The 14853-nt window shown below is 39.8% G+C and overlaps 1 protein-coding gene across 1 annotated transcript in view; it reads left to right on the forward strand.

Moving 5' to 3' along the window:
- The window catches only part of stard9 (StAR related lipid transfer domain containing 9), a 51571-nt gene that overhangs the window by 3267 nt on the left and 33451 nt on the right, over window positions 1-14853 (forward strand). The window contains exons 2-3 of the mRNA XM_015403635.1: window positions 1363-1432; window positions 6034-6150. Coding sequence (XP_015259121.1) covers window positions 1363-1432; window positions 6034-6150 — 187 coding nt within the window. The remainder of the gene's footprint in view (window positions 1-1362; window positions 1433-6033; window positions 6151-14853) is intronic.

The raw sequence follows: 14853 nt of genomic DNA on the forward strand, positions 1-14853 counted from the left end.
CATATATTTGAGTATATTATTTTTCAAAGTGTCAGAATTGGAAAACAAAACTGTTATTTTCAATGACTACTTATTTTTCTCCAGCTTTAACATCAGTATCGGTATTGGTTATCGGCTACATGAGTTTTAAAATATCGGCATATCGGATATCGGCCAAAATCCCAATATCGTGCATCCCTAAAAAAAACAATTTAAAGTGCATATTATCTAATTATCTTATTTACCAACTCGAATTAAGGGTAAATACACTTATTGTGAGAAATTTTAACTTATTTCTAGATCGTTTTTGCAGTGGGAGGTGAACACACCACAGCAGTCACATCTGATCTAACAAGCCGAAATGACTCTCTTTACATTCAATAAGCATGGAGCAGCACTGGTGACAGAGGTTTGGACAGATTTTAGTGCGAAAATATAAAGAATACCGACTACGCTGTGGCTCCCGTCCACAGCGCTCTCCATTATTTATTTCCGTGATTAGCATTGCACTCATTGGAAAAACGATCTAGAAATAAGTAAAAAGTTCTTCAATTAAGTGTATTTACCCTCAATTTGAATTGGTAAATTAAACAATTTGCCAATAGAGTTAGTATTTTTCTCGTAAAATAAGATATTTAGATAAAATGCACTTGAAATAAGACAATGCAATTGTGTTTTTTTATTTATTTAAATTGTCTTGTTTCATTGGCAAATGTGTCCATTACCTTCATAATTCAAGAACAAATGCACTTTAAGAAAAAATGACTTATCTCGACAGACTTATATCTGTCGAGATCTTCAGCGCCCACCCAGCGTGATGCCGTCATTAGACGTGCAGTGGTGGGGGACAGAGGCTACGCAGCTTGCCATCAGGGGGTCAGACTCGGTTTTTCTGTCAAATGGGAAAAGAGCCAAATGCCGAATGTTGGCGGGTCAATCCGGTTTTAAAAAACCCAGGTTTTCAGTGTGAAAGCGGCTTTAGAATAGCAAGAAGGAGGACTTTGCTAACTCTGGATGAGCTGTAGAGATCCACAACTCAGGTGGGAGAATTTTAACATCGCACAGAACCCTGAACACGTCAATCCCATGCTGAAACATGGTGGTGGCAGCATCATTCTTTGGGTATTTTATTCATCAGTAGATATGAGGTTGCTGACTAAAGCTGATGGGAATATGTGTGTAGTTCTCTCTCTCTGTTTAAGCTTGAGCTGTTTAGCACAATAATGAACTCTCCAGTTAAAATAATATTAAACTTTGTGCTTCTAATGTACCCTAATGTGCAATAGTAAAACGGTATAAATAACTGTTTTGCATCAACATTTATGCTCCCTCCTTCACACCTAAACCCCATCCAATTATTTACCCTTTAATCTTGTTCCACAGGGAGGCCGCCGATGGAGGAAAGCTAGCGGTTCAGGTGGAGGATAAACTAGTTAGCATCCGAAATGTGAAGGTGAGTGTTCCTGCATGCTAGGTCAACAGACATCTTTAGAATGCCTCAATGGACAGCGGCATAGAGAAGGAATCTCACAGGATGTTTACAGCCTCGGATCAACCTTTTCCTGCATGATGTCACTGCTTAGCGTTTTGTCTTGAGCTTGTGCATGTAGAGAAGCATCCGTTTGTCACACGTGTCTGCAATATCTAGAGGGGTATTTAATAGGCGATTTAATGTGAAATCTGGCTCCTTTCATCCCTCGCTTGCAATAGAAACTAATTTCTTGTGGATTTCACTGTGATTTAAGTGAGGTTTTTATCACATTTTTAAAGTTCATAATCACATGAACTTGTCTGCCTTGTAAGACGATACCTCTACCACATGAGCAGCCAGCTTTGTCAGATAGCTGAGTAGCATTAGGGATTCACAATTGTCTGGAAACAGTCTGCACACTGCAGACATGAGACACCTTTAGTTTAGAGATCCTTTAGAGTATCAGGATAATCCAATTCTACTCCATGTTTTTACAGCTAAAACTGGCTTCATGCTCGATAAACATGGATCGTCTGACTCTTTATTAAGGACCCTTTTGCTTACATTTCCATTTCTAAGCACAGATTTCTGTGGAGAGGTTGGGTGTGGGAGTAGAAGTCTGCTGTAAATGATGTGACATGAGACAAACCACATATGGCCTCCCTCCGCCATGGAAAAAAAAGAAAACTCCAAGCTTCTAGAGGGGCTCCTGGGAGTAATTATTTATGGTAAGGGGGACAGTTTGAGAGGATCTGAGAGAGAATAAAGCACCAATGAGTTTGTTACAGAGAGAAAGAGCTACAGCTATTAAGAGTTTAAAGTTGAATAAAACAAGGATGATTAAAAAGGGAGGGTTGGACAACTTTTCAGATGTAACTCTGCTGGTTTGGAGATAGTTGACATTGGCTGCTGTTGCTCTCGACTCATCCCTCTCGCTACATTAGCAGGCTTTCCTTCAAGCGCAGAACAGCTAAGTGGTTAACCAGTTTGGGGAAGCTGCAGGAAAAATAATACTTTGATTTTAACTCTGCCTTTTGTTGCAGCTATAAGAAAATACATTTTCTTTGATGATAAACAGTCTCCCAGTGATTTCAGCACAGACCTGCTACTTCTTCACAACCCTGTCCAGGGGTTTCTGCAGCGTAAAAGATAACTCCTTTTTTTTCACAAGGTGCTTTTTTTTTCAAAATGAAGCAAGTCTTAAATAAAAAACACAAAAAAAGTTCTGAATTGTTTAAATTCACTTTACATTTAGTGTAAAAATGATTGAGGGGAAACAAAGAGGGAAAAGGTTAAAATAATTTTGAAATAAACAAAAGTAAATTGTCCAGATAATTGATATTTATGATCTTTGAATGCCCTGAATTAGCTCTAGGTCAAATTCACTTTAAGCTTAATGTTTGGATCAAATAACAAGAAGGCTAACAAGGAAACTCTGATGTCTGTATCGTTTTAAGATCAAAGGCTTTAGATTTTAGGTTAATAGCCCATAAAGTCGAATCTAATCCACTTTTATTTGTTAACCCCTTAAAAACAACCACAGCTGACCAAAGTGCTGTACAGAAAAAAACCCCAAAATAATAAATAAAACATTACACATTAAAAACAGCTAAATCATTGTTAAAAATAACATTCACACAATCAAATCAGTTAAGTAGGGTAAAAGATAAAAGGAATAAAAGATTAATAAATAAAATAAAGCCCACTGTCTTACTAGGTGTTAAAAGCCAAAGCGAAAAGGTGGGTTTTGACAAGAGATTTAAAAACAGTCATAGAAGAGGCCTGTCTTTTGTGCTGAGGCAGGTCTTTCCAGAGCTTTGAAGCTGCAACAGTGAAAGCTCGGTCCCCTCAGCGAAAGCGCGGTCCCTTAAGTCGATATAATCAGCTGATTTTTCTTAGATAGCAAACTTTAAACCAATCTGACTATGATCTGATAGCATAGTCTCTTGCCTTGAGGTGGCATGTGTTCTGCATTGGCACTATGTAAATAAACTTAAATGAAAATTGAATAAGCAGGAAATAAGTTATACTGGTGAAGATTCTCCATCATCCAGGTCATAGTCATTCCAAAAAGGTTAAAAAAACAATTCACTGGACTTTGTATCCAAGTTTGAAGGCGTTTTGCTTCCCACCCAAGAAGCTTTTTCAATTCAAAATGTCAGAAATAGCGTTGAGTTCTTAGAGAGGGCCGCGGAGGAAGCCATCTATGTTAAAGAAAAACCAACCTTAAACACAGGGGGTGGAGTCAGGGTTCAGCTTTCAAAACCCATCTAGGGACTGTCGGGTTTTGCAGGCTAACAAACGACTGCTCATTCCTAAGGAGCGATTCTGTTTGTCCGGTTTGATTTGCATGTTTTCTAAGCCAAAACAAGGCTTTGTTTTTGGTCCACTCTCTAAAACCTCGAACTCAACGCTGTTTCTGACATTTTTTATCGAAAAAGCTTCTTGGATGGAAAACGAAACGTGGGAATGGGAAAATGCAAATTACAAACAAAACGAGGAAAACGAGGAATTCGGGAGTTGGCTGCAGCCTGTCCATGGCAAAGACGATGAAGGGTACATATATATATATATATATATATATGTATATACCCTTCATTTATATATATATATATATAAATATATTAGGGGTGGAAAGGTTCACAAAATCCACGGTTCGATTCAGTTCACGGTTTCTGGTCACGGTTTTCGATTCGGTTCGGTATATGTTGATTGTTACCCCGGAATCCAATAATAATTAATGAAATGAATGAAAAAATCCCAAAAAATGAATGAATTGTAATTATTTTTAATGATCCACGGAAACCCTGGATCATTTCCGCATGTTTTGCTGCTTTGAATTTAATCATCTCGCACATGCTCTCTACGATCTCCAAGGAACTTAGAGCAGAGCGGACGGGAGCCACAGTGGAGGCTGTAGGCTTTGCTTTGAGCAACCGGTCTGGAGCGCAGCGGGGCGGAGCGTAGGGGAGCGCTTACGGAATATGTGGGATTTCGGGGTTAGCCTGACATGTTGGTCATGTTGCTGTTAGCATAAACAAAACGTGTTGCACAATGCTTGCACACTGTTGCACTTTTATCCACAACTTTCTTTTCGCCGTCATCGTAGGTCACTCTAAATGCAAAGTGGTCCCATACAGCAGACCTATAAAGTGCTGCTGGCGCGGACGGTTTTCATAAACCATTCCAACCCTAATATATATACGAGATTCATGGGTACTTGTTGATGGCATTATAATCTTTTCTAACAATGCGGCTTATCTATGGACTTTTACAGCTAACAGCCACTAGGGTAATACGGTACCTAAATCTATGGATTTTACCATCCACCATGTTGATGTCACATTTGCTTCAACACACAAGTAGCCGCGCGTGGGAATGCGGACGTCCTACGGAAGCAGACTCCGAGAAAGACGGACATTGCGAGCGCAAGACAGTTTATGTGTTTCCTCTTTATGGAAAACAAACGTTGAAATGCATATGATGCAGCTTTTAAGTTAAAGGCAGTCAATTTGTCAGTAAACGAAGGAAATAGAACCGCTGCACGTAACCTTGGAATCAACGAGTCAATGGTGAAACGTTGGAGGAAGAATTGTCTCAATTCAATTGTGTTGAAATGTTAATAAATAGGAGCTTCCCCAAACAGTTGCCTCTTTCCCGACAATCCTCTCTGTGCACGCACCATATGCTAATTAAACATAAAAAACCTGCGGCTTTTAGTCCAGTGTGGCTTGTATATGTACAAATCATGCAATTTAGCCTCTGCGGCTTATATTCAGGTGCGATTTATAGTCCGAAAATTGCAGTATCTATCTTAATCAATCAAATCAAAAGAGTAGATTTGAACATAACAGATGACTTTGAAGTATGTCAAATGACCCTGATTGAATCACTACTCAAGTCTTGACTGGAGCTTCTTCAGCAGACCAATGACAAAACGGCCATGAAGCATCATGTTGATCCTGATGCCAACTTCAAAGATTACATTTCTGTTAATGCAATGAAAATGTAGTGTTTAACTATGGCTTCAAATGTCTCATCTAACTGTAGTTATTCCAGGACTGTCTGATAAACTGGGGGGGTTTGCGAAACGCTTTAAACAAACAGATCAGGTCAGGTTGTGAGTTGAACGCAGGGCTTTAGGAGAATTGCTGAGATGCTTGATTGACGCGTAATCTGACTTTGCTTTAAATACTGCCGTCCTGTTTGTCCTCAGCTCATTATTCACTCCTACATAGCAGAAAGGCGGTAAGTGTCAGTGCGCTGATGCATATCGCAGGAGTAAGTGCATCGCTAATGAATGGAAACAGCTTGCTTGCCATTCCACTCTGTAGTTGCCTCCATTGTCAAAACATGTTTGCATTTATCACTGGGTTTAAGTTTGTTACTAGACGCAGAGATACTCAATCTGTGTAAAATCCACGTTTTCATGCAGTTAAGCAGGAGGCTATGCAGGCTGTTGCAAAAAGCACGACAAATACGAGAAATATTCACTTACTTTTGCTTTGCAAACTAATCATGACTCAACTGGCCTCTCAACTGTTTTCTGATGAGCAGTTGTATGTGTTTCATTATCTCTGCAGTTGGACGGGCGGTCAGAGGGAGCTGTAGATTCCAGAGAGAAGCTTCTGGAGTTTTGTTTTGACTACTGCTACTGGTCTGTGGACCCTGCAGACCCTCACTATGCATCGCAGGAGGAGGTAACACACTTTCTATAAAGACTAGCTCCAATAAAAATAGGTGGCAGGGGATAAAACTGGTATTCTTTATGGAAAAATCATATTAAAGCATGTTATTAACTGTTAATCCTGATAGATCTGAGTTAGGGTTAAATCTGCTACATATTTGAATACAAAGACCTGCAAACTTCAGTTTTAATGGAATATTCTGTGCTAAAGCAAACACAGTTAAAAAATGTTATTTTCTATCCAATTAACTCTGGAAAGTGTTTCATAACATTGTATTCAATGCTTCATAGGAGCACATTTTCTGTATTTGCAGCTGCGTGTTTGAAAGTTTTGTTTTTATCACTTTGCACACAGGTTACATTCACACTGCAGGCCTTAATGCTCAGTTCAGATTTCTTTTGTGTGAAATCCATTTGTTTTGCTTGGTTGTTCACATTTATAAATATATGCAACTTGTATGTAAAATGTACAAGATCCTCAGATCTCAGGTGAGCAACTATCAGGTCTCTGAAAGAAAAGTTGCAAGTTCCTATGACCAATATACTCAGCACTGGAGAAAAAAACGTGCCAACAGGATTCATCACGGGATCGGGAGTATCCTAGGTGATCCTTCATTTCCCATGAGCCATTGCAGGTCAACACTGATGGGTCAGCTTGGACAGAAATGGTGGACGATGGCGGTAAAAATTGGAGTTAAAAACCAATATATTTATAAATGCTTTGTACGATCCAAAATAAACATTGAAGGTGCTTTTAGGAGAGAATGTATCTTTGTTAAACTCGAAGATCTGCCCAGATCTTTTAGATTTTAAAAAAAGAGCTCCAATATTTTATGATACCTGAGAACTGATAACATTTTTCTTGAGAACAAGAAGGACTGAACTTTTCCTGAGAACCGATCATGCTGAAAACGTACCCCAAACTCCTGTGTGAACTGCAATGATACAGCTTTAGTGTCCCGCATGTGCAGGAGAGGACGTAATGACGTCACAAGCGAGCGTGCTCTGTGTTTACGGAAGTAAACATGGATGGTAGAGCTGGGGCGCATCTAGCAACCTTTCATTTCTTTTCCACCTTGAGCCAGCACATTAACAACGCAATCTTTTCAAGAAGATAGAAATGAAAGACTGCTCTCTGCATTATCGTCCACCATGTTTTTTTTCCTGCTTCTGCATTTCAAGATGCAGAATAGGAGCCTTTGAGTATTAATGATGTTCAGGTGGGATGAATGCGACATGGCTGTTCAGAAACAGGTTGCATTTGGGAAGATCAGATACGTATCGGAATAAGGACCGCATAGCCAAGTGGCGTCGGTCGCATTGGAATCAGATCTGTGTTGCTCAGGCTGTCATGAAAAGTTTGATACAGGTTGCATGTGGTTAAAATGTCAAAAAAAGGTGGGAATATAGCTTTACCTTGAGTTTTACCCTTTTGTCAAATTGTGCTCATGTAGATCCAAGTTATTTGCTGCCCGTTAACCTCAACTTTCAACTCCGGCAACACATTTCCAATTAGATCAGCAGTTTATTAGTTGTTTTCTGCAGCTTCTGTCAGACGTTATAATGTAACAGGCAGCTACAGCTGCCAACTGTCCCCAAAGATGGTGTTTTGCATGTTTGCAAACTATTTAAATTATTAACTCATCTGACTAGAACACCTTCTTACATGTTTTTCTTGTTTTATTAATCTAAATCTGCATAAAACCTCTCCATCTATTTCCTCCCACTTCATTACTTTGTGTTGCTAAATTTAATGCATTAAACTTTGTGGGTGTAATGTAAGAAAATGTGGAAGAGTCCAAGTTTTTATGAATATATCTGCTCGGCACTGTAGTTGTGCTGCCAAAACGTGCTTTTTTAAATATATTTTGCTGTCTTATTCTGTGCCCTGTTATGTCTGGAACCGTATTGGTGCCAATCTGAACTCTGTCCACAAGCTGTCATATCAACAAACACATCTCATATCGTTTAAAGAGGCACACAAGGTTCCCCATCCTAGTCTTGGCAGAAATACCAGGAAAAGGGATGTGTGTTGTGCTGGTTTTACACAGATGGTCACTGGGGGATATGATATCAGCTCCATCTGTTACCCAGAAGTCAGTTTGCTTTAGAAGCTGCGTGTCTGGACTCACTAGGCTTTTCATGTCCTGGTTGTGATCGGGGCGATTAGATATCTTTGGGTGGCTTTGATTGGAGGGTGTTTCTGGAAGCTGAGACGGGGTGGAGATAAAGAGTGGCTAATTCTATCATAGCAAGTTTCTCCAGAGCCAATTTAAACTGATGTTTTTTTTTTTTTTTAAACGTGGTAAACTTTGAACCAGTGAAACAAGTCGATGAAACGGTTTATCTTTTCTGCTTTGTTATTGGAGTTTACTCTTCCGCCACACCCTCTCTGCTTGTCCCTTGTTGTGTTGGAGCTGCCTTTGTACGGCTTTAGAAAGAAATGACCTACACTGTGCAGACAGCTACACTCCTCTCAGCGCTTCTTTTCATCCCCACCATGCTCTGGTTCTGGGTTCATCTGCCTCTGTCTTGAGCATGATCATGTCCACTCACAGCGGCCCGGTTGCCTGAAGGCATTCCTCTGATGACCCTGGGTGGGCGACAGAGCACCCATGGAGGACAAAGCTAGTGGATTTAAATCTGACCTCTTTTCCTGCTCCAAGAATTGTCTCTTTATTGACAGATCCTCCATGCTAGTACGTCAGATTTATCCATTAATGTCAGAATTGCATATTTCTCTGGTTGATGACGGATGAATATAAAAACTGTCATGGTTTAACTAAAGATTAGACCCAAATGCAGAAGACCAAACAGAGAGACCGGGGAGAAAGTTTAACAGGTTTATTTAGGAGATTGTGAAGAATCCAGTGTTGCTCTGAACACTGCTCAACCGGAACTGAAAGGTGAGGGGAAGAAACTGTGGTTAGTTCAGGCTCGGTGGGAAATTTGATTCTCGAACTTGAAGAGGAGAAATAGATTGCCGACTCACGTTTCCAGAGAAGTTGTTGACTCTTTGATTCCAGTCTGTGTTTGGTAGTTCCTGCGTTTGTCTGATTCGGTGGAGGGCGGACAGGGTTTACCCAAAATGCTGTTGTCTGTAGGTGAACGGAGAAGCTGACTGCCACTCAGATTTCCTGCGGTACTTGAACAGGTCGTAGTGGAGATGAATCCCTTGCTCAGTGTGAAGCTCAAACGATCTCTTGCAGGATGACTTCCTGAGGCAAAGACAAAAAACAAGATTAAAACTCAGGTTGACAAGAACTCAGTTTGACTCAGCAAAACTCAGCTTGGCTAGAGTACCCAAAACTGGCAAACAGTCTGGCGACGAGGTAGTGACAGTCAGCAGCTTAAGAGCGCTCTGTTTATGAGGTAACTCACAGCAGGTGTGTAGGGAGGCGGACCAGAACCAGGCGCCTCCTGGTGGAGGAAGGGAGACAAACACAGAAAAAACACATACGCAGACAGGAATCCTGACAAAAACAGAGTAAATAATGTGGGGAAAAAAAGCTTATTTTATTGTGTAATGACGCAGCAGTCTAGGATATTTTCTAAATCATGTTCTAAGAGGTAAAAAGCTTTTACTTCATATTTGCAACTATATTTCTGAAAACATTCTGTGAACTTTAATGTTTTTGTTGTTCTTATAAAATATTATTATTAGATTTTTTTTTCAACCTTTTCTGTCAGACCCTTGGGTTACGGGATCTTTGCCAAAATGACCTTTTTATGTTTTAAAAAATTGTTCAGTTTTTACCAAAATAGCTAATTTATTTTGATTTTCATCTGCCCCCCCCCAACAGAAAACAACAAAAATGCCCTACAGAGCATTTTTACAAGTGTACAAAACATCCTCTTTTTTGTCTTCATGGCCTTGAATTACAGATGGACTTATACATTATATTATTATATATTATTACTTATATTATTAATACATCAGCGAGATGATATTCTGAGAATTTTTTTGTGTTTCTTGCAGCTATAATCGGACTGAAAGATTTTCCAGAGGATTTAGATCAGGACACTGATCGAAATAGTAGTTTTTTTTTTGTTTTGTGCACTGCCCATTAAATACCAAATTATACAGAGTTTGTACTGTAATAACAGACGTTTTGGGGGGAAAATACTTTGTAGATAGTTAGAAAGGTTAAAGACTTTTGCCAGGTGAAGAAAGCTGTTCTGGAAGGGAGACAAGATCCATAATGGAAACCAGCTGTCACCTTAAAGCAGAAAAACAATTCACGATTGTTTTTAATATCTATAATGCTTTTCTATAGTGCCTAAAACAAGAAGCATTAGAAGGGAATTTAAACAAAAAGCAAGCAACATTGTGTATTTCTTGACTAATGCAGGAGGGACATAAAGGAGAGGAAATGGACAGGGGGTCCACATCGCCTCTGCAGCCCCGGGCTCTCGTTTGCCAAAGTCACAGCTGCCTCCTCAAGTTATCTTTCACAGTTAAATCTCAGTGTAAAGACGTCATTGCTAAGGACTTGGCTTGGAGCACTATTTTTTTTTTTATCACTGCCAAATGAAGTCCATTTGCCGGGGTTTTTCCCCTCCTCCTCCTTTTTTCTGTCTCTCTGTCGATACTGTGCAAGATTTGAATTGCTCGCTCTGTTTCTAGGTCTGTGTGTCAGTGGCTCAGCAGAGTGGAGAAGAATAGTTTTTCTGTGTCCTGGAGTAATCTCTCATGCGCATGTGAGATTCAGCCCTCCTCGTCTCCTAGCTAGAGTGAAAGCCAAAAGAGCATTTTAGGCTGGTTGCAGTCAGAAACAAACAGAGTAGCAAATGAACAACAAGATGTCAGCAAAAAAAGAGATTTATGACCGTAGAGGTGATGTCGTCTGGTATCTATTACCAGGAATGGAGCGTTCTGTAAATATAACAAATATCACAAAAGTTTGTTTTCTAAAATGAAGAATAATGATTAAAGGGAACTCACATCCCAATTATCCTCAGTAGATAAACAAAAATCCCATAAAGTTTCATCCAAATCCTTGTATTTACATTTTTAATGGCACAGTTTTCTATGGGTTTCAAAAATCCAGCACATCTGCAGAACTTTTCTACAAATACCTTTGAAAGAATGTGGTGCTCATGGGCTCAGTGAATGTTTGAGTTGTTCTGTTATTTTCCTGCTGAGAAATATTCTTCATTTGTGAGAAGTGTTATCACAAAGTAGAGACTATAATCCAAATTGATAGACTATAAGGAATCTAAGAAAGGGATCAGTGATTCCTGGATAGTGAGCAGAGGTCACAAATGTTCCAAATACCGTATTTTACGGACAATAAGCCGCTACTTTCCCCCACGCTTTGAACCATGCGGCTTAAAACAGGGTGCGGCTTTTCTGTGGATTTTCCTAACACCCAGAGGGGGGAGTCACAGTTGGAAATAAATGATAAGGGGCTAATTTTAATTTTGCACAAGAACATGCAAGCAGCAGACATGACATAGTTTGACATTCATTTGCCAACTTAAAGCTCTCTAACCAGTGAAGAGTCCGGGCTCAACTCTTGCAGAGCTGAAATAAAGAGCCGATGAAGCCCCATCTCTCAGTAGAAGCTCTTATTGCTGCGAGCCAACAAGCTAACGGGAGCAAGCATTATTCTTTGTCCCTACTCTATTGGTGATATGTAGATCTCCCTCTACAGGTTTGATGGAAGGCAGTTCAGTAGATATCACTGGCTTATAGCCCAGTGCAGCTTATATATGTATGTTTCCAGTTTTTTTTCAAAGAATTTAGTGCGTGCAGCTTATAGTGAGGTGCGCCCTATAGTCCGGAAAATACAGTAGTCAATGGCCATAGACGTTTAAACCTCACCTTACTTGACAGGTGCAATTCAAACAGTTGGATGCAGCTCTTAAACAACTCCACTTGGCTCTAGGACCTGGGAGACGTGTTCTTTGGAGTGACTTCTCTGTTTACCAGTCCTTGATAGAGGATTATGGGTTTTGTTTATCAGGAAGTGGTGGAGATGGTGTCGTGTGAGGCTTTTCTTTTTCTCTAAGAGTCTGACTTGACCCCTTTTTCCAATAGAAGAAACTCCAGACAGTCTTGTTGTGGGTCCCTCCTCTTCCAACACGACTTTGCACCACTGCACAAAGTCCTAGTATGGAACATCTTCAAGGGTTTCAGTTAGGGATGCACGATATAATCGGCCCCCTACCGGTATCGGCCTGTATCGGCCTTAAAACTGAATATCAGACATCGGCCACCCCACTGATATTTAACCTGATATTTGATCAGCTTCTGAGTTTCTAAAGTCTAAAAAAAATAATAATAAAATACTACTTCTTCTTCCTCAAAAACTTCTTTTTTACAGACTTAAAAACTTCTAAAGACGAGGGAAAAAATATTGATACATTAAAATATCCCAATATCTTCATATGCTGATATATTGCCATTTAAAAACACCATATCAATCTCTTTTACTAATGAAATATTGCTATATGTCATCGTTATGCTACGAAATCCCCCAAAAATTCACGATATTTTGCCATATTTTTATGTTGATATATTGACGCGGTATCGAGCTATTTTACTAACAAAATCTCACAAGAATTTGCAAAATATCACGAGAGTTTGTAACAGAACGATGAAATTTCACGAGATTTTGAAAGTAAAATAGATCGATACCGCGTTTTTAAAAATCTATTTGATATCAGCATATGAAAAATTTGAGCTGAGTATATTATGAGTATAGTATATCGGTATCGATATCGGTTATCGGCTACATGAGTTTTAAAATATCGGCATATCGGATATCGGCCAAAATCCCAATATCGCGCATCCCTAGTTTCAGTCAAAACCAGGAGTTTTACACATTTATTTTTTGTGTGATATTTCTTATTCTTAGACGATTTGAATAAGCACATGATTTCTACAGACACCAGATAGAAAGGCAAGAACAATCTAACTATATATGCAAAGCTGGTAGGCACACACGCAAAAAGGTTATCAGCTCCAACGGCACCAAAAGACAGTCCTAGAATGTCTGGACTTTTTAAACGTTCAGTGGACATTTTATTAATAAATGCAATTTGAAAGCTGTTAGTTCTTTTTTCATCACATCACCTTGATTTGCTGTTCAGTAGCATTAAATCTTAGTAAAATTCACTGAAACTGGAGGTTTTAATGTGACAAAATTGGAACAAGTTAAAAAAATAAAGGACCTTAAATTGAGGAAAGGTATTCCTTTCTATTTTCAATGAGTTGCCCCTTTCATGCTCATCCTAGACCTTCATGAATCCCAGCCAGATTATGAATTACAATATCATCTCCCCAGCTTATTTCACAGTGGGGAAACCTGTCACATAGCTTTACCCTATGAAGATCCCCCAAGGCATCATCAGTCTGAAACCTGGAGAAGTCATCCCCTGCTTGCTTAAAGAGTCTGACATGTAGCTCCAATTTGCAGTGTTCTACTTTGGTCCTTTCAACAGGAACTGGGGGAGGAGCGATGAATCTCCAAACCATTTCCAGATATTCCTTTATGTGTTTATATGAAATGCAGCCGTTTGCCCCAGTTTCAGTGTCAGGTGTGGGTTCTGCTAAGCTGAATGCTCCGCTAGACTACATTACTCCTTTATCTTCTATGCCTGCCTGTTCTGCTGTGCTTAGTTCCTGTGTGGACGCAGAGCTTCCCATGATGAGATGCCCCTCAGTTTGGTCAGCGCATGTCTCTCCCTCCTCCCTTTCTCACAGCCCCGCTGCTCCTCCATGCTAATTTGACCTACAAATGCTGTCCAAGTGTGACGAACAAGAGCATTGTTGAATTCTGGCCAAACAGCTTCCTCCCTGTCTCTTCTGTCTGTTTGCGATTTTCCTCTCTCCTGTCCTCGTTGTCTCCAGGTTTCTCCCTATTTTTCCCCTCTCCTTCTGGAATTCCTCACAGGAAGAAGCGGGATCTCCTGTGACATTTTAGTTTATCTCTGTGTCTAAACAAAGGCATTTCAGTTTTGCTCCGAGCCCAGCTGTTGTGTTTGTGTAACCCACACGGACCATGTGGGACAAGAACCGGGAGACCCTCGCCTCTGCTGCAGCTGTCCACTGTTGGACACAGACCGCAGCATTTTTAAGACTTTGACGTTGAATGGGTGACTTGTACAGAGATTCCTGCCCGACTTTCACGTGCAGTCTCTTGTTTTTGCATTTGTGCTGCTCAGAGATCATTAATGTTGTTTTAAGAACTAAATATTTCTCACTTTCACTCCATCCTCCGACCTAACTTCTAAACATTTCTGGTTTTAATGAAGAGTGAACGTTTCAATTTATTGGTCCTTTGCCATCACCCTTGACAACATCATAAACACACACACACACACACACACACACAACCTAAATACTTTTCCAGGGTTTATTGTAAAACTGCCCTTGTAAAAAGAGACCAGCAGTTGGCACCGACTACAGCCGGTGATTACAGGAGCTGCCTCTTTAAAAAGCATTACACTATTACATTAGCTCTAATAACCATCTTCTTATGTATGTATGTTGAGATTTCCACTCATTTTCCAACATTTATCAAATACTTAATTGTCCTTAAATACTCTTTCTTTATGTTGATTGGTCAGCAGCTGAGCTCAGTCCGGTTCCCATAGTTTAAAACTAAAGTGGAACGCTGTTCTAATTTTGGCCTGAATCTCTGGCATAGAGCCCAATCTTCCTTTTTAAAACCCAGATTTTTTTTTTCTCAGGAAATTCTGGTCAAGC

The sequence above is a fragment of the Cyprinodon variegatus genome, unplaced genomic scaffold (assembly GCF_000732505.1).
Source record: "Cyprinodon variegatus isolate N-32 unplaced genomic scaffold, C_variegatus-1.0 Scaffold1531, whole genome shotgun sequence".
Lineage (NCBI taxonomy): Eukaryota > Metazoa > Chordata > Actinopteri > Cyprinodontiformes > Cyprinodontidae > Cyprinodon > Cyprinodon variegatus.